Here is a 26,847-nt window from a genome sequence, read left to right as displayed (position 1 = left end):
GCCATTCTTTAAGCACTGCCTGGAAGAATGCTAAGCCAAAACTCAGCCGAGAACTTGCACATAAAATCCTCCAGAAAAGTATTTAGAAATTAAAAAAAAAACACACAGGGAAAGTAAATCAGAAATTAATGAGTTTGGTTATTTAAAGGTGGTGAGTAAAGCTGGGTGGAAGAAATAGGGGAAGTCACACTTCTTTTGAGTATTACCCTTTTGTATACTTTTTTACTTTTGGAACCACATTAATGTTTTATGTACTCACAAATTAACCTGACTGTATTAAATATGAATAATAAAACCACAGTGAACAGGGAAGAAAAGAACTAACCCAAGATCCTTTTGAACACAGACATTTTAATATATACCCCATGCTAAAGGCAAATACCGAACTCTAATCAACAGACTTTTTGCTAAGTGTTTAATTAGCAAGTTTGAAACTATTTCTATGATTGAGCATATAAGCAGGTGCATTTAAGATATCGGGAGCTATGTTACCCAACTCTTTTGAATAGAGAGTTGTAAATATGGAAAAAGAAATGCTAGAATAAACCCTGTGGTATGGATAGATGATAGATACAAGGTACAATAAGATAGAGGATAGAAAGACAGATAGATAAATAGATAATGGACTCGTGTGTGTGTGTGTGTGTGTGTGTGTATTCTCAGATAAATGGGCCTAGAAACAATGACAACCCAGAAGCATAAACACATCTAGTAACCACATTTTGGTATCTAGATACCATTCTCCATGAAAAAACCCCAACTCCTTGAAGAAGTGGTTGATTTCAGGACAGGGCACAAAAACTACAAGAGGAGCCTGGAATGCAAGGTTTGTGCCAGAAAGTAAGGAAGAGCTTCAAGAATGATGGGGATATATTAAAAGGGCATAGGAGACACCTTGAAATAGCTCCCACTGAGCAGTTCTGGAAGAATTTGAGCATCAAAATACATGATAGTAACAGATTATAATCCATCACATGAAATAAAAATTCATAATAAATAAATAAATATGGGAGAAGGGAAAGATCTCCCTTACAGTAGAATGCCACCTAATAAATGTAGAATGAACAATGACGTTAGGAAAATTATCATTTCAGAAACATTATAGTAGTAGCTGGCTCAGGCAAGAATCATCAATGGATGTTAAAATAAGTGGGTAAAATGAAACAATATTTACATAGTGTCATATGAATTTGTAACATTGACAAGCTTGAGCATCCCCAAACAAGAAATTAACATAAAATGGTTCCAATTTGGTAGCAACCAAGGGGCACCTCTCTGGAGGTGCTCACTCCTAAACTATGCTGTGAAGAATTCCCACAAAAGAGCTCACAAATCAAAGTGACATGTCAAACAAGAAAACAAGCACCATGAATGAAAACCAGTAAAGAAAAGAAAAGAAAAATTTACCCCTAAAATACTTTAGATAATATAATTATTGGGTTCAGGATATAAAATAAACATGATTAAGACAGCAGAATAATTTTTTAAAAAACACTAAAATGGAACAATGTACCAGATAAATTTCTAGCAAAATTTTCAAAAAATCAAATATAATTTCTAGAAAGAAAAGATTTACTTATTAAAAAGGACAGGCTAAAAAGCAGATTAGAAAGAGATAAAAAGGTAATTAGTATACTAATAGAAAAATAAAGGAAATTACCCAAAATGTCATTGATAATATCAAAGAGGTAGAAAATGTGAAAGTTAAGAGACATAGATCATCAAAAAAGACTATCTATGATAAATATAATTTGAATACAGAGAGAGAAAGAAATAGGTAACTGAGAAAAGGAATATTTGAAGAGCTAAAGGTTGAGAATCAGTGAAAGTTATAAATCCTGATTCTGGGAGCACGAAGAGATCTATAACAAGACTTATTGTAGTGAAACAACAGAACACCAAAGAAGAAGAACAGAAAGCCTGAAAAACATCTGGAGAGAAAAGAGAGACTGCCTGAAAAGGAATAACATTTAGACTGTCAACAGACTTGTCTTAAACAAGAGCCAAAAGAGAGTGAAATATCTTCTAAATGATTAGAGACAACTTTCAACCTGGTACCCAGCTAGTCTTTCAAAACTGAGGGTGGGCTGCAGATATTTTTGTGTGAATAAAGTTAAGTTTACCACCACAGATCTTCTCTAAAGGAAACAACACATGCAGAAAATCTGAGATGCAAGATGGAATAATGAGCAAAGAAATTTATAAACATGGGAAGTTCTGGACAAACAATGACTGTTAAAATTATAATTATTATAAATATTACAGCTTCATGAGGCAAAAACGTTAAAATTAATGTATTTGTTATGAACTAAGTAAAATATAGAGGATAGATAATTGAAGTTAAAGTACTATAAAATTTTGTATTGGTTGGGAAATGGTAAATATACTGATTAGTTTTAGAGTTTGGTTTTGTAAGCACACTAAAAATTTAATTATAATCATACACAAAAGAATTAAATACCTACTAGTTCAGTAGAGGGGAAAATGTATTTAAAAAAAAGAAAAGTGATCAATTTTAAGTCAATAAGGCATACAAGGGGAAAATGTAGCATAATAGGAAGCATAAAATTAATGGCAAATCCAAAATGTAAGTGGACTACAGACACCAATTAAAATACAGAGATTGTAAGAGATGATTTTTTAAAATCCAACTAAATGCTCTTTAAAGATTTAGTCACCTTGAACCTGAGAACACAAATAGGGTGAAACTTAAAGGGCAGAGAATCAATATGTTATGTGACTATTAAACAAAACAGTGTCTAAGTCAAATATTGAATTACTAAGAATAAAGAAAATTTTTACAAAATAAAAAGAATTATTCACTAGGACAATATAACAACTCTTATTTTACATGAACTTAGCCTCTAATTAAAGCAAAACTACCAGAGTTACAAAGAGAAATGGACAAATCTCCCAGACACAGAGATTAAAATTTTTCTCAAGAACACATGCGATCGTTAAAAACAAACTGACCACATTTAAACAATAAGTCTGAACAAATTTTTAAAAAAATTGGTACCACAATGCAATTGTTAGACACCAACAACAAATACATATCTTTTTAAAAATCTCTGTATGTTTAGAAATTAAATAATATATTTCTAAATAACTTGTGGATCAAAATAGAAAGCCTAGTAGAAATTAGAAATTATATAGTATGAACTACATAAAAATAAAACTACATATCAAAATCTATGTGATACAGCTAAAGCAGTACTTGGATATTTGTAGCCTTAAAAAATGCATATAATAGAAAAGGAGAAATACTGAAAATTAATGAGATAAACATTCAATTCAGGAAGTTAGAAAAAGAAAAACATAATAAGGAAAGAAAATTATATATAAAAACATATAATAAGATACCATAGACAAGATGAACAAGGTTGAAGATATGCACACATTATAATTGAATAATTCAATATCTAGGTGTATATGCTACAGAAATTCTACCACATGTACAGAAGGCAACATAAATAAGAATACTTATAGCAATTTATTTTTATAGCAATTTTGTAATAGCAAAATACTGGGAACATCAGAGTAGAAGAGTCAAATATATTGGGTTATAGTTATCCAATGGAATTCTACACAACAAAGATGAATAAATTGCCTCACATAAGTCAACAGGGATAATTCAAAAATCTAATATTTGGGGGAAAAAAAGCAAGTTGCAAAGTATACATAGATTTTTATTAAATGTATACAAAATTTAAGATATGAATTCATAATTAAAATATGGTTTCAGGATTCATATATTTATGTAGTAAAATGATAAAGACACATATTGGAATGATAAACACTGAATTCAAATACTGGCAGCCTCTTAGAAGGGGAGGAAAAGGAATATTCAAGGATATTTAGGGAGCTCCAACTGTGCTGTTTATATTTATCTTCTTAACTAGATAAAGTTGTTTATTACTTATTTTTAGACTTTTTATATACCTAATATATTTAACAATAAATCATAATAATATAGTTAATATAAATATAAAATTATAAATTATTAGAAGAAATAGGAAAACTTTGAAACTGAGAATTTCAAATATTGGAAAGAGTGTACGTTTTAAGAAGAAATTATTGAAAAAATTGTGTCAGTTTGGTAGACTATCAAAATTGTAAAATTTGCATATCCTTTAACCCTGCAATTTCATTTTTAGAAGTATACAGTTTTTGCAATGTGTTCATAAAGTTTTAAAATTAAACCGAGATGAAGAAGGAAGGAGATGAAGAAGGAAGAAAGGTTGGTAGGTCACAAGACTATGGGGGCCTTGAAAGTCTTGATAAGGATCTGGCCTCCATCCTAAGAGCAGTGGAAAGCCATTAAAGGGGTTTTAAGATGTGCGGGGGTCGGAGGGGTGGTACGTGGAGCGTAGAGTCAGATTTGTTTTGCAAAGATCACTCTAACTTCTGGACAGAGAACAAATTGAGATCTTGCTAAATAATACTGCACACCAGGAAAGAAAGGGGAGCTTAGCAGAGTATTGGCAATAGACATGGAAAGAAATGAACAGATTCCGTCATTATTTCAATAGAAAATAAACCCACTAGAACTTAGTGATGTATTAAATATGGAAAAGTAAGGGAGAGAGAAGTGTTGACAGTTACTGTGTGTGAGGATGGAAGGAGGGAATGAGGTGGGGCTGAGGGAGATTTTCATATTAGATCTGTACTCCTCTGATGGGACCAAAGGCCAAGGATGTATGTATTGCCTGTGTTCTTAAGACAACTCAATCCCCCAAATAAGCAAATAATAAAAAAAAAAAATCTGACCTTCTCCTGGTACAGATGGTTTATTCTCATTTCCTTTGTCCAAAACCTTGACTCTGGGTTTTGGTTCCTTTCTTTTTTCTAAATCTTTAACTGGAAAAAAAGTAAAAATACAGCAACATGTTAGGTTAAAGTCTAAAAGAAAATATTCAATCAATTTTTACTAAAACCCTTGCAAGTATTGAAAGTTTTAAGTAGAAATTAGCTCCATGGTAGAATCTCATTTCAGAAGATTGGAACTGCTATTTTTTTCAATTTTGTCATGGGAATGTGTGGAAATCACAGAATTACTTTGGTAGAGTATTCACTATGGGCAGATGTATCAAATAAATTTAACCCTTCGTAATTGTTATAAAATCAAAAGATTAGCCCCATTTCAGACATGAGGGAATGAAGGCCCAACAGGCTAAGGAGCTAAGACTTATCTCATAAAACCAGAAAGTGTTGGCACAGGATTCAAGCCACGTCTTCAGATTTCTGGAAGGCCTGTGAGCTGGCCCCTGTTCTAGAAAGATCTTAGCCATGAATATACTCATTTGGAGTTGGTCTATCTGCAATAGAAGATAGGGAACTCCATAATAATTTCCTTTCAAACTTAAAAAAAATGTTTCCCTACTAATAAATAGTAGTATTTCTTCGTTACTTTCCTTATGAAATATTCAGGGACCCACAATGACCCTCGGTCCTTTAATACATTCATTCCTATGTACTCCAGTAGCTTTACTTTTCACTCCACAGCAGCTTCCCTGCTATTGCTTGGCACCTGAAGTTGTCCTGAGTCATTGCTAAATGGCAGTGTTATCTGCACAAATAAAATACCCTGTGAAAAGGAGGAAGTGATCCCATGGCAGAATATTTCATTTAATTATTGCATTCACTTCATGGAAATCTGCAAACTTATTGGAGGGTTGGCTCTGTAGGGTAAGCAATGATTTCCTTTGAACCATCCTTCTTGCCTTCTTAGGGTATTATTCCATGAATCCTGTCTTTATCATCTCTTCCTCCTCTTCCTCTTCTTTTTACTGGCTTCCACCCCTTTGCTAAAAGGGTTTCAGACTTGCCATCTGCCAAGGCCGGGTTGCTCTAGTTCTATGATTCCTTTATAGAAACCTTCCTTGGCTTTCTGGTACTTAGAGATTAAATACCATGATTAAAAATAATAATAAATACAAGATGCCTTAATCCTGCTATTTCCACTGATCTTCTCATTTTCTAAATCCATTTTTTAGACGACATCTTCTGACTTCTTTATAAGGCACGGACACTTTGGAACACCTCTTCCTTTAAATTCTTTTCTTTCTCAGTTTTTAAAAAAGCATTATCCTGGGTGTTCTCATATTCCTCTGACCCCTCCTTTACATTCTCATCCTTTGGATCATTTTTCTGCTTCCATTCCTGAAACACAGTCATAAACTACATTTCCCTTGCATCCCTGTCACCACGCCTACAATTTTATCATCCCACAGTTTTAATTCTCACCCTTCCGTGGATAATTTCCAAATCTATATGTTCAACCCCACCCACACATAGACCATGGCCTCAAATTGCTTTCATTCTGTAAAAGAAAATAAGTCTGCAACTTTAGTGTGAGGAAAGTTGTGCTAAAAGTAGAAATAGATCTGGGAAAGAATAATTGCAGAGGTGGAGACTCTGAGAAACTTCACCAGGAAGGTGCCATTTGGGCCAAACTTTAAAAAATGAGCAAGATTTTGCAGGCAGAGATTAGCAAAATATATTTCCAAAGGGAAAAATAGTGGCCAAAAGTAAAGTTTGCCAAAATACGGCCAAAATCCATTCTACAGATAAACAAGAAAAAAAAAAAATAGTCACTTTGAATTGGGCCACTAGGTCACATACAAGATGTAACACGTGTCACTCCAAGCTTCTGTCCTCCTCACGCAGGAGGCAAAATCAACTAGAAAACAGACTGTCAAGAGTAAAGTGGTATTAATCATAACAACAAAAGCAACCATGCCCCTACTGTGTGCTGACGTGAGTTAATCCACACAATAATAGGCACAAACCATCACCCCATTTGCCCATGAGGAAACTGAGGCTAAGAAGTTAAGTTGCTTGGCCAAATACACACACCAGATTTGGAATCATAACAGTTCAGACATGCCTTTCTGTCTTCAAAATCCAAAGATTGTTCCTTATGTTTCCCTGTGTAGAAGACGGACTTATGAAAAATTCAAATCCCTACACGAACTGCAAACCTATATCCACAGGATTTGTCTAGATCATTATTTTCCTGGATCCAAGAATGAAAGGTTTCCAGGGAGGGGAGAACAGGCTTTAGTTCCATCTCACAGGGAGCAAAAACATAACTGAAATGCAAAATGGAAAAGGAAACCATCCAAACAATTTTAATTTCATTCTTATAAATTGTTATTTGGGAAGAACTAAGACCTCTAACCTGCCAATAAAAATAACATAGCTAAAAAATATATATGCGTCCATATAATTTATCTAACAAGTTGGACTGTTTCACTAAGATTATGTCAGCAGAGCTAAGTAAACTGAAAACAAATGCATTTCCTTTTAAATGTTTTGAGTAAATATCTGTTGGCAAAGTTTTAAGGCTACCTGTGATTCTTATGCTGCTAGTCAGTGGAATATTTGCAATAATCAATCGCACAAAAGCTTAAGACTAAAGTGAAATGAATTGTTTCTCCTTGTCCTTTTTACTGCTTCTCACAAACTTTAAGGAAAGTTATTTCCCTTACTCATGTAGGAATGTCAGAGGCCAGAAACTGAAGCACAGTGCCAATAAAATGAGACAGAAGGCTGATTTATATTGAAAATAACATAAAACCCTTTCCCAGAGCTTCCAGACACTGTGAATCTCAAAAGAATGTAACATTTAAAACATCTGTATGTCCTGCTGACAGGTGGATTCACCAAATGTTTTTTTGTTGAGAAGTTTCAAGAGGTAGCGGGTTAACAAAGTTTTTCTTTTTAATTTAAGAAAAATCACAAAATGTGTCTCGTAAAACATAACCTAGAAGAGAAAGATAAAAAGGAAGGGAGCGGACACGGGTTCGTGCCCTGGTCCGGGAAGATCCCACATGCCGCAGAGCGGCTGGGCCCGTGAGCTGTGGCCGCTGAGCCTGCGCTCGTCAATGGGAGAGGCCACAACAGTGAGAGGCCCGCGTACCGCAAAAAAAAAAAGGAAGGGAGGGATAGAAAAATCCAGATAGAACATTGCTGTATATAGAGTTCTAGAACCCACAGCCTCCCCGATTTGTGGATTAACCCTTTAAAAAGCTATTGTTGTTTGAAATGATGTGTAGGATTTACTTAAAAATAATATGAGAGAGGGGAGTATGGGGGTATAAATGAAACAAGAGTGACCATGAATGGTTAATTGTTGAAGCAACTGACGAATATTTAGGGGTTTATTTTATGAATCTGCTGATTTTTTAAGTTATGTTTAAAATTGTCCTTAATAATGAGTTGGGTTTTTTAAAGAGTCTACCTTAACAATGAAGTAACACAGAAAGTTAACCAGGACAGACCTCTTCTGTTTGTATTCCTGATACACAAAACTCTGCCCTCCAATTAGATAAGTCATCTCCAGGAAGAGGGAGTTGCTGTAGTCTCTGGTCACTAGAATATAAGGTCCATGGGGACAGGGATTTGTCATGTTCCCAGGGCTTAGAACAGGGCCTTACACTTAGTAGCCATGCAATATACACTTGTTAAGTGGGAAGGAAAAAAAAAAGAATGAGTGAATGAATGAATATTTCCTGAAAGGCAAAAGAATCAGGGTCTTTGTGGACAACTTTTAAATTCAACATAAGGAAAAGCTTTCTAATGGAACAGCACAGACCTGGATAGGGCTGCCTCAGAGCTTTCTCTCCTGCTTAGAATGTCTCTGTATGTCAAGTATTATCCCAACTTACTATTTGAGAACTGGCTCAAATATGAAGACACTCCCATCCATTCCCTTGCTAGACCATTATGGGGGCAGAGAGAGTACCTCCCTTCACAGAATCCTGAAAGTATTTATTGAGCAGCTATTATGTGCTGGGTAGATGAGATGTCTGCATAAGGCTCAGTGGACAGTGTCAGGGAGAGCATTTAAGAACTAAAACCTTTTTAAAGGATAAGTAGGAACACCATGAAATGGGTAAAGGAAGGGACAGAGAATATTAGAGATAAAAGGAACTCACAGAAGATTATACTAAATGTCTTTTAAGATCTTTCCAAATCTAAACAATCTAGGATTTTAACCTGTTATCGATACAATATTTACCACAGACTCAAACTCAGAGCTGAGACAGAGTCCCATGGCAGCACTCTATGATCTGTAAATACATACTTCTGAATTGACCTTGGGCTGGCTTGCTTTCTTTGTCTTTATTGTATGCAATAATTTGAACTGTGTAATTCTGGTCTGGCATAAGACCTTGAATAATCGCTTTAGTTGCAGTGTTCTGGAGATTCAATTGATTGGTTTTTCCACCTATAATAAAACAGAAAGATAAATCAGTTCTAAGAAGTGGGTTAACTGTGCACATTAAGAAATTTTAGAAATCAAGATTTTAAAGGAGAAGACATTCAAAAATATGTATAATGCTATTACATAATACTAATTTTAGTACACTTTTCATTCTCACTTTCAGTTACACTCTTTGCATTAGACAAACAGTCGTCTAAACTAGATAAAAACACATTTGCAAATATCTTTCATCATAACACTGTTGCTTTTTTTTTTAACATCTTTATTGGAGTATAATTGCTTTACAATGGTGTGTCAGTTTCTGCTTTATAATGAAGGGAAACAGCTATACATATACATATATCCCCATACCCCTTCCCTCTTGTGTCTCCCTCCCTTCCACCCCCCCATCCCACCCCTCTAGGTGGTCACAAAGCACCAAGCTGATCTCCCTGTGATATGCAACTGCTTCCCACTATCTATCGGTTTTACATTTGGTAGTGTATATATGTCCATGCCACTCTCTCACTTTGTCCCAGCTTACCATTCCCCCTCCCTGTGTCCTCAAGTCCATTCTCTAGTAGGTCTGCGTCTTTATTCCCATCCTGCCCCTAGGTTCTTCAAAAATGGCCATTTTTTTTTTTTTAGATTCCATATATATGTGTTAGCATATGGTATTTGTTTTTCTCTTTCTGACTTACTTCACTGTGTATGACAGAGTCTAGGTCCACCACCTCACTAAAAATAACTCAATTTCGTTTCTTTTTATGGCTGAGTAATATTCCATTGTATATATGTGCCACATCTTCTTTATCCATTCATCTGTGGATGGACACGTAGGTTGCTTCCATGCCCTAGCTATTGTAAACAGAGCTGCAAAGAACATTGTGGTACATGACTCATTTTGAATTATGGTTTTCTCACGGTATATGCCCAGTAGTGGGATTGCTGGGTCATATGGTAACTCTATTTTTAGTTTTTTAAAGAACCTCCACACTGTTCTCCATAGTGGCTGTATCAATTTACATTCCCACCAACAGTGCAAGAGGGTTCCCTTTTCTCCACACCCTCTCCAGCATTTATTGTTTGTAGATTTTTTTGATGATGGCCATTCTGACTGGTGTGAGGGCTTCCCTGGTGGCACAGTGTTTGAGAGTCTGCCTGCCGATGCAGGGGACACGAGTTCATGCCTTGGTCCGGGAAGATTCCACATGCCATGGAGCGGCTGGGCCCGTGAGCCATGGCCGCTGAGCCTGCGCATCTGGAGCCTGTGCTCCGCAACGGGAGAGGCCACAACAGTGAGAGGCCCGCGTACCGCAAAAAGAAAAGAAAAGAAATATTTAAAGTGATGAAGGAGAAAATCCTACACCCAAGATTACTCTACCCAGCAAGCATCTCATTCAGATTCGATGGAAAAATTAAAACCTTTACACACAAGCAAAAGCTAAGAGAATTCAGCACCACCAAACCAGCTTTACAACAAATACTAAAGGAACTTCTCTAGGCAGGAAACACAAGAGAAGGAAAAGACTTACAATAAAAAACCCAAAACAATTAAAAAAATGGGAATAGGAACATGCATATCGATAATTACCTTAAATGTAAATGGATTAAATGTTCCAACCAAAAGACACAGACTGGCTGAATGGATACAAAAACAAGACCCATATAGATATGGGTCTACAAGAGACCCACTTCAGACCTAGGGACACATACAGACTGAAAGTGAGGGGATGGAAAAAGATATTCCATGCAAAAGGAAACCAAAAGATACCTGGAGTAGCAATTCTCATATCAGACAAAACAGAGTTTAAAATAAAGACTATTACAAGAGACAAAGAAGGACACTACATAGTGATCAAGGGATCAATCCAAGAAGATATAACAATTGTAAATATTTATGCACCCAACATAGGAGCACCTCAATACATAAGGCAAATGCTAACAGCCATAAAAGGGGAAACTGACAGCAACACAATCATAGTAGGGGACTTTAACACCCCACTTTCACCAATGGACAGCTCACCCAAAATGAAAATAAATAAGGAAACACAAGCTTTAAATGATACATTAAATAAGATGGACTTGATTGATATTTATAGGACATTCCATCCAAAAACAACATAATACACATTCTTCTCAAGTGCTCATGGATCATTCTCCATGATAGATCATATATTGGGTCATAAATCAAGTCTTGGTATATTTAAGAAAATTGAAATCGTATCAAGTATCTTTTCCGACCACACTGCTATGAGACTAGATATCAGTTACAGGTAAAAATCGGTAAAAAATTAAAAGCACGTGGAGGCTAAACAATACACTACTTAATAACCAAGAGATCACTGAAGTAATCAAAGAGGAAATCAAAAAATACCTGGAAACAAATGACAATGAAAACACGATGACCCAAAACCTATGGGATGCAGCAAAAGCAGTCCTAAGAGGGAAGTTTGCAGCAATACAATCCTACCTCAAGAAACAAGAAACATCTCAAATAAACAACCTAACCTTACACCTAGAGCAGTCGGAGAAAGAAGAACAAAAAAAACCCAAAGTTAGCCAAAGCAAAGAAATCATAAAGATCAGATAAGAAATAAATGAAAAAGAAATGAAGGAAATGATAGTAAAGATCAATAAAACTAAAAGCTGGTTCTTTGAGAAGATAAACAAAACTGATAAACTATTAGCCAAAATCATCAAGAAAAAAAGGGAGAAGACTCAAATCAATAGAATTAGAAATGAAAAAGGAGAAGTAACAACTGACACTGCTGAAATACAAAAGATCATGAGAGATTACTACAAGCAACTATATGCCAATAAACTGGACAACCTGGAAGAAATGGACAAATTCTTAGAAATGCACAACCTTCTGAGACTGAACCAGGAAGAAACAGAAAATACGAACAGACCAATCACAAGCACTGTAATTGAAACTGTGATTAAAAATAGCACAGGGAGATCAGCTCAGGGCTTAGTGACCACCTAGAGGGGTGGATAGGGAGGGTGGGAGGGAGACGTAAGAGGGAGGGGATATGGGGATATATATATATACATATAGCTGATGCACTGTTATACAGCAGAAACTAACACAACACTGTAAAGCAATTATATTCCAATAAAGATGCTAACAACAACAAAAAAATCATCCAACAAACAAAAGCCCAGGACCAGATGACTTCACAGGCGAATTCTATCAAACATTTAGAGAAGAGCTAACATGCTTACTTCTCAAACTCTTCCAAAATATAGCAGAGGGAGGAACACTCCCTAAATCAATCTACGAGGCCACCCACCATCACCCTGATAAAAAAACCAGACAAAGATGTCACAAAGAAAGAAAACTACAGGCCAATATCACTGATGAACGTAGATGCAAAAATCCTCAACAAAATACTAGCGAACAGAATCCAACAGCACATACACCATGATCAAGTGGGGTTTGACCCAGGAATGCAGGAATTCTTCAATATAAGGAAAGCAATCAATGTGATAAACCATATTAACAAATTAAAGGAGAGAAACCATATGATCATCTCAGCAGATGCAGAAAAAGCTTTCGACAAAATTCAACACCCATTTATAATAAAAACCCCCCAGAAAGTAGGCATAGAGGGAACTTTCCTTCACATAATAAAGGCCATGTATGACAAACCCACAGCAAACATCGTCCTCAATGGTGAAAACCTGAAACCATTTCCACAGATGAATGGATAAAGAAGATGTGGCACATATATACAATGGAATGTTACTCAGCCATAAAAAGAAACGAAATTGAGTTATTCGTAGTGAGGTGGATGGATCTAGAGACTGTCATACAGAGTGAAGTACGTCAGAAAGAGAAAAACAAATACCGTATGCTAAAACATATATATGGAATCTAAGAAAAAATAAAAAAGGTCATGAAGAACCTAGGGGCAAGACGGGAATAAAGCACAGACCTACTGGAGAAGGGACTTGAGTATATGAGGAGGGTGACGGGTAAGCTGTGACAAAGTGAGAGAGTGGCATGGACATATATACACTACCAAATATAAAATAGCTAGCTTGTGGGAAGCAGCCGCATAGCACAGGGAGATCAGCTAGGTGCTTTGTGACCACCTAGAGGGATGAGACAGGGAGAGTGGAAGGGGGCAGACACAGAGGGAAGAGATATAGGAACATATGTATATGTATAACTGATTCACTTTTTTATAAAGCAGAAAGTAACACACCATTGTAAAGCAATGATATTCCAATAAAGATGTTAAAAAAAAAAAAAGACTGCTTTGGCTATTCAGGGTCTTTTGTATCTCCATACAAACTTTAAGATTTTTTGTTCTAGTTCTGTAAAACATGCCATTGGTAATTTGATAGCAATTGAATTGAATCTGTAGATTGCTTTGGGTAGTATAGTCATTTTCACAATGTTGATTCTTCCAATTCAGAAACATGGTATATCTGTCCATCTGTTTGTATCACATTTAGTTTCTTTCATCAGTGTCTTATAATTTTTGCATACAGGTCTTTTGTCTCCTTAGGTAGGTTTATTCCTAGGTATTTTATTCTTTTTGTTGCAGTGGTAAATGGGAGTGTTTCCTTAATTTCTCTTTCAGATATTTCATCATTAGTGAGCGTACAGGAATGCAAGAGATTTCTGTGCATTACTTTTGTATGCTGCTACTTCACCAAATTCATTGATTAGCTATAGTAGTTTTCTGGTAGTATCTTTACGATTCTCTATGTATAGTATCATGTCATCTGCAAACAGTGACAGCTTTACTTCTTGTTTCCCAATTTGGATTACTTTTATTTCTTTTTCTTCTCTGATTGCTGTGGCTAGGCTAAAACTTTGGAGGTAATTTTTAATTGTCAATAGACCAAAAGAACTGATACATGTTGAAACAGAGGTAGTGAGGATTCTTGATAGTCTGAAAATTTTGCCTGAGGAAAATTATGGGGAGTCCAATAGTTATTCTTTAAATTTGGGGAACATTATTTTCTTGAGTAGAGGGTAAGATTTCAAGCTCCAAAGCTTAAATAAAACCAAAATCTTTCAAATGAGCTTAAAGCAGCACCTAGCACAATACATTTTTAGGTCCCTGTGTGCAAAAAATTCCTAATACTCTAAAAAATACAGTTGAGTGTTTTTACCTGCAGCTGGAGTCACAAGAAGTTTGTATCCACCAAATTTCCCTCTTGGAGCCTTCCATGAAATCTGGATACTATCATGAGATAATACATTATATCTTAACCTTGTGGGTGGAGCCACTGAAAAGGAAAAACAAAACTTTTTTTAATTTTGAAACTTTTAAACTTCCACTGTTAAGTTGAAAAGACAAAGTAATGTAATCAGAATATGCAAGACTTCATGTTCTTTCTACAACTGTGTTAGTGAGTTGATCAGTTTGCAAAATAACACAAACTCAAAGGCATTTGTTTCTTACTCAGGAGATAAGCATTGGCCAAGTAGTACTGATCTTGTGACAAAGAACTATGACTTAGGGTTAGAATTTAATACCTTAGTCCAGCTTAATAATTGAAGCCAACCTTGTAAAATGTTTTTATCATGTTATAAGGATGAATTTTTGTACTTGGAATACGAAAGCTTTTGTAATCTACTCTAGTGGGATCTGTTTTATGCCTTTAGGTTTTTCACTATATTAACTACTTTTTATGATATGATAATTTAAGGTCATTACAGACATATTATAGTAATAAGATCTTCATTTAAAAACATTTTGAGAAAGAGATTGTAAAGGACCAAAATAAAAAATAATAATAAAAGATAATTGCTTTATAAACTTGAATTCATTCTTCACGTGTAGCTGATTTATATCTTTCAGAAAGACACACAGCACATGGTCATGAATCATCCCAGCATATTTAATCTTTCCCGATAGTTCACAAAATAGGTCGGTCTATATTACTTTTTGTGTAAGTCATTCAAACTTCAAAACATATTTTTGGAGCTCTACAGCAGTGCTCCAGAATTTCTAAAGAAATATTTTCGTAAGAAGATTTTTACTATATAATATATAAATTAGTTTGTCACAAAAGAAAATTTAATGCTTAACAGAAAAGTTAGCACTTATTACCCACTTTTATGCCTGGCCTTTCTTTCCCACTTTAGGACACAGAGTCTGGGGAAGGAAACAAACATTCTTTTTAGTAGGTATATAGCATAATAAGGGGTTTGGACATTAGTTTGATTCCCAGTTCTGTCACTTATTAGATGAATAAGCTTGAGCAAGTGATTGTTTCTTCCAACGACTTATCTTTAGAAAAGGTGACAGCAATACCTTCTGCACAGGATAAGTGAAAATGTTAAAGAAGATAACGGATATAACGCATTATGATAGGTGGCCAATAAATGTTTGTTCCCCTCCTCCTTTACTTCATCTAATGGATGATCTCAAAAGCTTATTTAATATTCACAAAAATACATTGCTATCCCAATTTTATATATAAGGGATACAAGGAGAAGCTAAGAGATTCATCCAAGTTCACATACTGGTGCACGACACTCTCTGACCTCAAACAAAATGCTCTGTTTCTTCGGGAGAAGATTTATATTAAGAAGTCACCCTTCACTTAGCTAGAAGAATGAGTAATTTAACACTACAAACTCTCCACTCATCTGAAATCAGCAAGAACTGAAGAACACAATCTTAAGAGTATTCTCTCTCTACTTGCCATTTACTACCTCTTAGCAGAGGATGCTAGTCACACAAAACAAAAACACAAGCTTCCCATTCTCAATATGACATGAATGAAAAAGTCTACATTTCTCTGGCTTATGGGAAAATATGGATTTATCATAAGAACTGCTATGTTGAACTAGAAAAGGAAGTTGGCTAAACCTAACATTTGGATGAACAGAGACTATTACTGTTTGGCTTCGACTGGAACCTGGGGAGAAAAATGTATTTATAGATAGGTTCTTATTACTTATGGCAGAAAATTAAAAATAAACGTTTTTAAATGTTAAACAACACATCCAGTTTCTGAGCCAAATCTTGCCAGTGGGCTGGTAGACATCCTTGGCCAAGCTTATCGCAAGGTCCTAATTTTTGCTCCTTTTTAAAAAAACTGAGTACACAGTATAAAGGTTACTAAAGGCCTGACAGAGGCTTCTGGTGTGTGTTTTTTTTTTGTTTTTTTTTTTTCGGTACTAGGTCCTCTCACTGTTGTGGCCTCTCCCGTCGCGGAGCACAGGCTCCGGACACGCAGGCTCAGCAGCCATGGCTCACGGGCCCAGCCGCTCTGCGGCATGTGGGATCTTCCTGGACCGGGTCACGAACCTGTGTCACCTGCATCGGCAGGCGTACTCTCAAGCACTGCGCCACCAGGGAAGCCCCTCTGGTGTGTATTTTTAAGCATTTCTAATGATTTCTAGCTTTGTTTTAATTGAACTTAGTTTTTGAAATCTACTATTTGTATTACTGGGATCTGCATTTTTGTTTTTTTCTTTTTTTTGGCCACACTTCACAGCTTGTGGGATCTTCCCAGGCCAGGGATTAAACCCAGGCCACTGCAGTGAAAGCCCAGAATCCTAACCAGTAGGTCACCAGGGAAGTCTCGGATCTGCACTTTTATTTTTGATTTCTGCTAATTCTTATAAAGTATATCAGGGGTTGGCAAACTACCACTCATGGGCCAAATCTGGCCCATTGCCTGCTTTTATAAATAAAGTTTTATTGGAACACAGCCATGCTGATTTGTTTACATATTGTCTGTGGCTTATTTCAAACTGCAATGGCAAAGTTGAGTAGTTGTGATAGATACCATATAGCCCACAATGCCTGGAATATTTACTATCTGGCCTTTTGCAGAAACAGTATGCTAACCTCTGAAATAAGTGCACAATATATATAAAGTGTGCAAAGTGACATTACTAGATAAACATGGTAATCCTGAAAAAATGGCAGTGTTGGTGCTGAAAGAGTCATTCATCAGTAGAGCAAGGAAGTCTAAATGTGATAAAGTGTTTAAGGAGTGCTAATGTCTAATGCTTGGAATTTAAGGCTGTAGAAAAGTCAGATGCAAGAAACAGCACGCCCTTCAAAGTGAGGCTCACTTGTTTGGAAAGGAATGGAACTTGACTCTTTGCATGGTCAAATAGTTTTAAAACACTTGGAGTTAATGACCATACTTCCAACTACTTCCTGCAACACATAGGGATCAGTTGGGAAGAAAAATTCTGTCTTGTTTTAAGCACTGGTTTTGTTATAATTTGTTACAGCAGCAATAGAGAACTAATACAGTCAGTATTAAAAGGTATACAGGAAACTAACTCTCTCCTCCTAATAACCTAATGCACTTTACCTCTTAGTCTCTCCATGTAATTCTTAACTTTCCCTCTACAGAGAATGTGAACCTCCATTGACCCAAATAACTGTTTATATCTGGATTATTCCAGTATTTTCTTTTCAAGACAAGTTATTAAATGAATTGGAACACAGAGAATATAATGGTGTGTTGGTTGTAGGGAAAAAATATGTATAGCATGACAGAATGGTGGCACCAATACTGTCTCAGAACTTCACAGTAAATCTATACTTGGTTCTAGCAGTGTTTGTTTTGGATGGTTACAAAAAGAAACACTAAAGATAAAGTAGCTGTCACTTAAAAACTTCAAAGCATATACATTTGAGACTTTGCATAGGGGCTAGATTTCATTTTATAGAGACCTCTGTGTTAACACATTTACCCATACTTTTTGCTGTTATTAGTAGTCAAATATATTTGGAAGTTTGAGAATATTTTCTTTACTAGTTTTCACCATCTTTGTAATAGATCATGAGATTATAACATTTTAGATTCTAAGCAAGATAAAAAGAACTCTCTAGCATATCCCAGAGTAAATTTCCCTCAAATTTTAATTTCTCCTATTTCTAAAACAATACTTTTAATACATTTACCAATACATTTAATTAAAAAATGACTGAGATAAAAAGTTAAGGTCTTCTGTTATTTGTTTGTGGTTTTTAAGACCACTTGGAAATATAATACAAATACTTCTTTGCTGTTTAAAAGTTTTTTGCTTAATAAATATAATAGTTTATTCCACCAGTATAGCACCCTAAACTATGTTTTGAAGGGGAAAACACTCTCAGTGCCCATACTGCTTCATTTCTATCAGTCAGGGATTTTTGGTTGCAAATAAAAGAAACTTTCTCTGGCCAATTTAAGCAAAAAATGTATTTGCTGGTAGATAATGAAGTAGGTCATATAATTATAGTAAAAGTTAAACAGGCTTTGAAAGTATAGGAATCTGGGAACACTCTGGATACAGTTTCTAGGAACTAGTGACCATATTTTCTTAGGGCATGTCTTTGGAATGAAATGACTGGAGCTATTTTCCATCCTTCCATCACTGGACACAAGTTTCAGATTCTTGGGAGAGTTGGCCTGACGGGTTTGAGTCATTTTCTCACCCCTTAGCCCAGAGAGGAAGTCTGGTGGATACAGCAGCCAAGGCTCTGTGTGGTGGCAGAGGGAGTGTTGTTCCTTGGACGAAAACCAAGAGACTGTTAGAGAAGCAAGAGGCAGACTTCCCTGGTGGCGCAGTGGTTAAGAATCTGCCTGCCAATGCAGGGGACAGGGGTTCGAGCTCTGGTCCAGGAGATCCCACATGCCACAGAGCAACTAAGACCATGCGCCACAACTACGGAGCCGGCACTCTACAGCCCATGAGCCACAACTACCGAAGCCCGTGTGCCTAGAGCCCGTGCTCTGCAACAAGAGAAGCCACCACAATGAGAAGCCCACGCACTGCAACGAAGAGTAGCCCTTGCTCACTGCAATTACAGAAAGCCCGTGCACAGCAACAAAGACACAACTCAGCCAATAAATCAATAAATTTATATAAAAAAAAAGAAAAGTGAGAAGGGAGGTGATCATGAGTACGGAAGAACAGAAGATCTTCATTTCAGTGTTCCTTTGAAAAAGTAGTGTTTCAAAAATTAACGAGAGTATTCCTTTAGAAAGATTTCAGATGAGGTGAGTTGAACTGAAGTGAAAGAAAGGAAGGAAGGAAGGGAGGGCAGAAAATTAGTCCTTTAATACATATTCGTATTAATAAAATTTCTTAAGTACCTGATAACAATGAGTCTTTGACAGAAGACATAAACATTCCTTTTCTGCCTACGAGATTTGATTTTGATGAGAATGATTGCAGTGAAACTCTGAGTTTTTTTAATTTAATTTTATTTTTTTAACATCTTTATTGGAGTATAATTGCTTTACAATGGTGTGTTAGTTTCTGCTGTATAACAAAGTGAATCAGCTATACCTATACATACATCCCCATATCTCTTCCCTCTTGCATCTCTCTCCCACCCTGCCTAGACCATCCCTCTAGGTGGACACAAAGCACCAAGCTGATCTCCCTGTGCTATGCGGCAGCTTCCCACTAGTGATCTATTTTACATTTGGTAGTGTATATATATATGTCCATGCCACTCTCTCACTTCGTCCCAGCTTACCCTTCCCCCTCCCTGTGTCCTCAAGTCCATTCTCTATGTCTGAATCTTTATTCCTGTCCTGCCCCTAGGTTCCTCAGAACCACTTTTTTTTTTTTTTAGATTCCATATATATGTGTTAGCACATGGTATTTGTTTTTCTCTTTCTGACTTACTTCACTCTGTATGACAGTCTCTAGGTCCATCCACCTCACTACAAATAACTCAATTTCATTTCTTTTTATGGCTGAGTAATATTCCATTGTATATATGTGCCACATCTTCCTTATCCATTCATCTGTCAGTAGACACTTAGATTGCTTCCATGTCCTGGCTACTGTAAATAGAGCTGCAGTGAACATTGTGGTATGTGACTCTTTTTGAATTATGGTCTTCTCAAGATATATGTCCACTAGTGGGATTGCTGGGTCGTATGGTAGTTCTATTTTTAGTTTTTTGAGGAACCTCCACACTGTTCTCCATAGTGGCTGTATCAATTTCCATTCCCCACAATAGGGCAAGAGGGTTCCCCTTTCTCCACACCCTCTCCAGCATTTATTGTTTGTAGATTTTTTGATGATGGCCATTCTGACTAGTGTGAGGTGATACCTCATTGTAGTTTTGATTTGCATTTCTCTAATGATTATTGATGTGAATGATTATTCATGTGTTTGTTGGCAATCTGTATATCTTCTTTGGAGAAATGTCTATTTAGGTCTTCTGCCCATTTTTAGACTGGGTTGTTTGTTTTTCTGATATTGAGCTGCATGAGCTGCTTGTAAATTTTGGAGATTAATCCTTTGCCAGTTGCATCATTTGCAAATATTTTCTCCCATTCTGAGGGCTGTCTATTTGTCTTGTTTATAGTTTCCTTTGTTGTGCAAAAGCTTTTAAGTTTCATTAGGTCCCATTTGTTTATTTTTGTTTTTATTTCCATTTCTCTAAGAGGTGGGTTAAAAAGGATCTTGCTGTGATTTATGTCATAGAGTGTTCTGCCTATGTTTTCTTCTAACAGCTTTATAGTGTCTGGCCTTATATTTAGGTCTTTAATCCATTTTGAGTTTATTTTTGTGTATGGTTTTAGTGAGTGTTCTAATTTCATTCTTTTACATGTAGCTGTCCAGTTTTCCCAGTACCACTTATTGAAGAGGCTGTCTTTTCTCCATTGTATATTCTTGCCTCCTTTATTAAAGATAAGGTGACCATATGTGTGTGGGTTTATCTCTGGGCTTTCTATCCTGTTCCACTGATTTATATTTCTGTTTTTGTGCCAGTACCATACTGTCTTGATTAATGTAGCTTTGTAGTATAGTCTGAAGTTAGGGAACCTGATTCCTACAGCTCCGTTTCTATTTCTCAAGATTGCTTTGGCTATTTGGGGTCTTTTGTGCTTCCATAGAAATTGTGAAATTTTTTGTTCTAGTTCTGTGAAATATGCCATTGGTAGTTTGATAGGGATTGCGTGGAATCTGTAGATTGCTTTGGGTAGTATAGTCATTTTCACAATGTTGACTCTTCCAATCCAAGAACATGGTATATCTGTCCATCTGTTTGTATCATCTTTAATTTCTTTAATCAGTGTGTTATAGTTTTCTGCATACAGGTCTTTGTCTCCTTAGGTTGGTTTATTCCTAGGTACTTTATTCTTTTTGTTGCAGTGGTAAATGGGAGTGTTTCCTTAATTTCTCTTTCAGATTTTTCATCATTAGTGTACAGGAATGCAAGAGATTCCTGTGCATTACTTTTGTATCCTGCTACTTTACCATATTCATTGATTAGCTCTAGTAGTTTTCTGATGCATCTTTAGGATTCTCTATATATAGTATCATGTCATCTGCAAACAGTGACAGTTTTACTTCTTCTTTTCCAATTTGGATTCCTTTTATTTCTTTTTCTTCTCTGAGTGCTGTGGCTAAAACTTCCAAAACTATGTTGAATAATATTGGTGAGAGTGGGCAACCTTGTCTTCTTCCTGATCTTAGTGGAAATGGTTTCAGTTTTTCACCACTGAGAACGATGTTGGCTGTGGGTTTGTCATATATGGCCTTTATTATGTTGAGGTAAGTTCCCTCTATGTCCACTTTCTAGAGGGTTTTTATCATAAATGGGTGTTGAATTTTGTCGAAAACTTTTTCTGCATCTATTGAAATGATCTTATGGTTTTTATCCTTCAGTTTGTTAGTATGGTGTATCACATTGATTGATTTGCGTATATTGAAGAATCCTTGCATTCCTGGGATAGACCCCACTTGATCATGGTGTATGATCCTTTTCATGTGCTGTTGGATTCTGTTTGCTAGTATTTTGTTGAGTATTTTTACATCTATGCTCATCAGTGATATTGGCCTGTAGTTTTCTTTTTTTGTGGCATCTTTGTCTGGTTTTGGTATCAACACAATGATGGCCTCATAGAATGAGTTTGGGAGTGAGAGAAGGAGAGAAGGATAGGTGTTTGAGAAGGATAGGTGTTAGCTCTTCTCTAAATGTTTGATAGAATTCGCCTGTGAAGCCATCTGGTCCTGGGATTTTGTTTGTTGGAGATTTTTAATCACAGTCTCAATTTTAGTGCTTGTGATTGGTCTGTTTATATTTTCTATTTCTTCCTGGTTCAGTCTCGGAAGGTTGTGCTCTTTAAGAATTTGTCCATTTCTTCCAGGTTGTCCATTTTATTGGCATATAGTTGCTTGTAGTAATCTCTCATGATCCTTTAAATTCTTTGAGTTTAAAGAGAATCTTCCCTCTCAAAAAATACAGCACAACAAAATAAAAATACCCCTGTACTTTCAGTAACAAGGCTAACCCTGCAGTCGAAGAAGATAACAACTGGACCCTCATTGGTCTTCTTGCGAAATCCCCATTTGGGATGTTTATATATTCACAAATGTTGTAATCGGCCATAACCCACATAGGAAGCCTGACTTCACTACACAAAAGATGAGTTTGTTGGCTCGCTCTGGGTTCTTGATGTGTGCCAGAAATCAAGCTTTACACTTAATTTTTGTCTTTAAAGATTTTAACTGACACAATTAACTTTTGAGTCAAGTTCATGCAAGCATTTATATTTATTACAGAGTTAAGTATATGTATTGAAGCACCTCCTTTGTGCTTGCAAAAAGAAAAATCATGGTTCTGGTATTAAATATACAGACACTTTTGTTCCATGAGATAAGAACAATTACTTCTCCACTGCACTTACAGTGTTTCTGTCAATCTTGCTGCCTTTGCTTTGGCACAAGTCCCAGTGCCTTCCATACAGGGAAAAAGGAGCTAACTTTGAAGTTCAAACTTGTGACCTCAGGCCTGTTTCTTTCTTAAGTAACATATCTTCTTTTCAGTGTTTTTCCCCTAAAGGCAAAACCCTAAAGGAAATATAAACTTTGTGTCTAACCAAGATTTTCTTTTAATGATTACAGAATATTTATGCATCTAGGCAACAGATGGGGTCCACTGATAAAAGAAAATGGTGGCATTGTTTTTTGCTAGTGGTTGTAATGGGACTGTAGTCATATAAACCATTTGTAAATTGTTTTTAAAAAAAAGTTTAATATTGATGGATTTCGTTGTTGCCTTTGCTACACACTTTATTTCCTCGAGTAGTTCAGTTGAAGCCAATGCCACTATGGGTTCTAAAGCACCGTCCGTGTTTGGTATCTGGGCATGGTCAATATTATCTTCATTACTTCTCCTGGAGGTTCAGAAGGTTGGCCTATTGACTGAAAAGATGTTGTGGGCTATAAACTCAGACCACATTTAAAGAAAAAAGCCTGGGTAGAAGATGCTACAAAGATTTCTAATCTTTAACCTAGGAATCCTGAATGTTGTTAACTTCTTTGCCCTCCTTGCGATGTCAAGACACCTGGGGTGCAGACAGAATCAGTTGGCCCTTAGAACTGACCAGACTGGAGCCTCCATTCTGCTTCTTATACTTTTCCACTCGATGCTTCCCAGGATGCCCACTTCCTGTCACCCAGGTATGAAGTGGCAGAAATATTTTGTTGACAGTCTTTTAAAGAGACAAGGCATGATCGAGATACATATATACACACCTTATAGCCCCTTATTAACAGAATTGATTTTGCAAATTTGACTTTGCTGATTAAATTTGTATGACATATTCAGAAGCACATTAAAAATGAGCTGTTTGGGCTTCACTGGTGGCGCAGTGGTTGAGAGTCCACCTGCCGATGCAGGGGATACGGGTTTGTGCCCCGGTCCGGGAAGATCCCACATGCCGCGGAGCGGCTGGGCCCATGAGCCATGGCCGCTGAGCCTGCGCGTCTGGAGCCTGTGCTCCGCGACGGGAGAGGCCACAGCAGTGAGAGGCCCGCGTACCACCAAAAAAAAAAAAAATTAGCTGTTTAACCAGCTGCCACAAAATTAATATGCTCAGTCACTGGTGAGGTCGTAACCTTCATCAAAGTTGTGGCACATTTCTACAATGTAAACAGTTAGTGAAACTGAGTAAAAGCCAACATATGACCCTGCCTAAAATCACAGCTGAACCAGTGAAGCACTCTTAAGGTAAATAAAATAAAAAATGATAATCAGAACCAAAATGGCCAGACTCCCAGACCCTAATGATTATATTCAACTTTTCCATTACCTTGACCCTGGACATTGGTGCAAAAATAAGTAATTGCCAAAAAAGCTGGAAACAGCCAATGATGCATCTTGCACTGAAAAATCTTCATTTTATTTCCTGCTTTTCACATGGGATGTAACAGCAGTCCTAGAAACAGAGAACACAGAGGTATTTTGAGAAGACTTAAAATAAATTATATGCAGTCGTCTAAGACAAAGAAGCCAACATGTATTAGTATTGTCAGGAAGTAACTCATTCCTTAGGGCATTGTATATTTCACTCTAAAATGTACACTGATAAAAGAAAGATTTTTGAGAAGATGCTGTAAATGAAGAGAATTATTAGAAATATTTGGGCGAGAAGTTCAGAAGGTACTCTGTGACTCTTTTGAAAGGCAAAAATAGCACAATGAATTTCCCAGATGGATAAATTCCAAAAGTTGGCCTGAAATGAGCATTATAATCAGACAGTTACAACTCCCTTGCCAGTCATAAATATAGATATACAGGACGATTCTTCTAGTGATCAAGGAGCATTTGAAAAACCACTTTGTGCGATTATTAAATCATCACTGAGCTTTCACTTCATTGGGCTGAATAACCCTTAATCTTTTCATCTTTGCTTATAATTTTTTTCTCCATATGTGTGAATCTAAAACTCTTCTAAGTTCATCCTTTTCACTAGAATATCAATAAAAGAAAAGCTCCAAGAAAAGGTGAAAGAAATGAAAAAGGGGGAAATTAAGGAAGGAAAAGAAGGAAGGAGGGAGGGAAAGAAGGAGGGGGGGGAAAGTGTGAATGTTTGGGGTTAATTTAAAAGGCCAGTCTACAAGTGCTTGACTACAATTCTATTGCAAGCCATTACAGAGGAGAAATTCTGAGTCCTTACCTCAGAAATTAAGACATCTCAAAAGTTTTCTTCTATCCAGGGCATTTTTTGAAGTAGGTATGATTATAATATTGATTTACAGATAAAGAAAATAAGGCAGAGAGAGTTTTCCCAAGTCACATAGATAGTGAGTTCAGGATCCAGGATTTCAGCCCACACAGACAATCAAACATGGTAGAAGCATCTTAGGAAAATGCTTCTAAAGTATCATACTTCATATCACTTTCTTTTCACTTTAAAATATCTTTTCTCATTTTGATTACAGAAATTTATTATCTAGCTTTATTTGGAAATGTAGATTGTTTCTAAATTTCCCTAATACATGTAACACTGGAATGACTATCCTTATTCACATCTCTTTGAATACATGACTATTGATTTCTTTGGCTAAATTCCCAATTGTAAAACTGTTGGGTAAAACAAGATGTGTTTTTTAAAGGTTTTTAAAACATAGGTACATAATGCCTTATACTGATTTCCACTTCTATCAGCATCTTATATGAGTACCAAATCACATCACTTCCATCATCACAGGGGTTCATTGCTTTCAACATATCCTGATTTGATAGGTAAAATGTGATTATCACAATATCATCTTAATTTTTTTTTATAATCAGTAAAATGTAACATTTTGTGTTTGTTAGCTACTTATACTTTTTATAAAATACCTGTTCATATATTTCACCCATTTTCTCATTGATTTGTAAGAACTCTTTATATATTATTAATTTTAACATATATACTGCAGTATTTTTCAAGTTTGTTTTTGACCTTTCAATTTTGTTTTATTGGGTCAAGATTTTTTTTTTTAATCAAGGCATCTGATTTGATCTTTTTCTTTATGGTTTCTGATTCAGTGTCATGGGTAAAATCATTTTTTCCATCTCAAGGTATATTTCTAGTTATCTTAATTTTTTAATTCCAGTTGTGAATGGAAACCTGGATTATTTTTTAATATAGAAAAGATAGTGATTTTTATCTATTTATTTTATAGTAGGCCACCATTCTGAACTCTTACTCTATATTTTTTCAATTTAATCTCTTGCATTTTCCAGGTTGACAATTGCAACCACCGTGTGTGTGTGTGTGTGTGTGTGTGTGTGTGTGTGTTTGTGTGTTTAATTATATAGGCCAGGAGTTTTAAAACCATTATTTTACAAGGAATGCCTCAAATATTTCATCATTAAGTATATTGCTAGTAGTTAGATTGAGATATATTGTCTCTTTCTGTTAAAAAATAAATTCTTGACTTTTTACTGGGCATTTTTTTTCAACCAGGAATGAATGCTGAATCTTGCCTTTTTGCTGTTTCATCTATGGAGATGTTCACGTTTTTCATCTATACCTCTTAGTGTAATTCATTACTTTGGTAGTGTCTAGTATTAATGTATCCTTGAAACACAGAAATAAATCCTGCCTGTTCATGGAAATTACTGTGGGTTTTTCTTAACTTTAATGTAATTATAATGGTTTTGGTTTTCAGCCAAGCCATTTTCAAATAGATGACAGAGTCATATTATTTCTTTCAAGAAGATTCTGTAACATTTGAGCTACTGGTTGCTTATGGTCTAATTAAACTCTTCAAACTGAAAGGATGGAAGCAGAATTGTTTGAAATAACAAAGACAGTAACAGAGCAAAAGAGTCCTTCTCTCTAACTCCTAAGGAACTACCCAAACGCAAGCACTCTTTGTTAAATGCTAATGATTTTTCAAATGTTTT

The 26,847-nt window shown here is 36.0% G+C and overlaps 1 protein-coding gene across 1 annotated transcript in view; it reads right to left on the bottom strand.

The window, feature by feature from the left end:
• The window catches only part of COL14A1 (collagen type XIV alpha 1 chain), a 245,422-nt gene extending 221,075 nt beyond the window's left edge, over nucleotides 1–24,347 (bottom strand). Inside the window, exons 1-4 of the mRNA XM_032610321.1 lie at nucleotides 24,260–24,347; nucleotides 14,345–14,461; nucleotides 9,092–9,235; nucleotides 4,771–4,860 (exon numbers count right to left, since the gene is read on the bottom strand). Of these exons, the coding sequence (XP_032466212.1) occupies nucleotides 4,771–4,860; nucleotides 9,092–9,235; nucleotides 14,345–14,461; nucleotides 24,260–24,347 (439 nt within the window). The remainder of the gene's footprint in view (nucleotides 1–4,770; nucleotides 4,861–9,091; nucleotides 9,236–14,344; nucleotides 14,462–24,259) is intronic.
• Nucleotides 24,348–26,847: the final 2,500 nt, after the last annotated feature.

This window comes from Phocoena sinus, chromosome 17, assembly GCF_008692025.1.
Source record: "Phocoena sinus isolate mPhoSin1 chromosome 17, mPhoSin1.pri, whole genome shotgun sequence".
Taxonomy (NCBI): domain Eukaryota; kingdom Metazoa; phylum Chordata; class Mammalia; order Artiodactyla; family Phocoenidae; genus Phocoena; species Phocoena sinus.
Note: the sequence above shows the minus strand (reverse complement) of the source record. Positions and strands in the feature narration are given on the sequence as shown.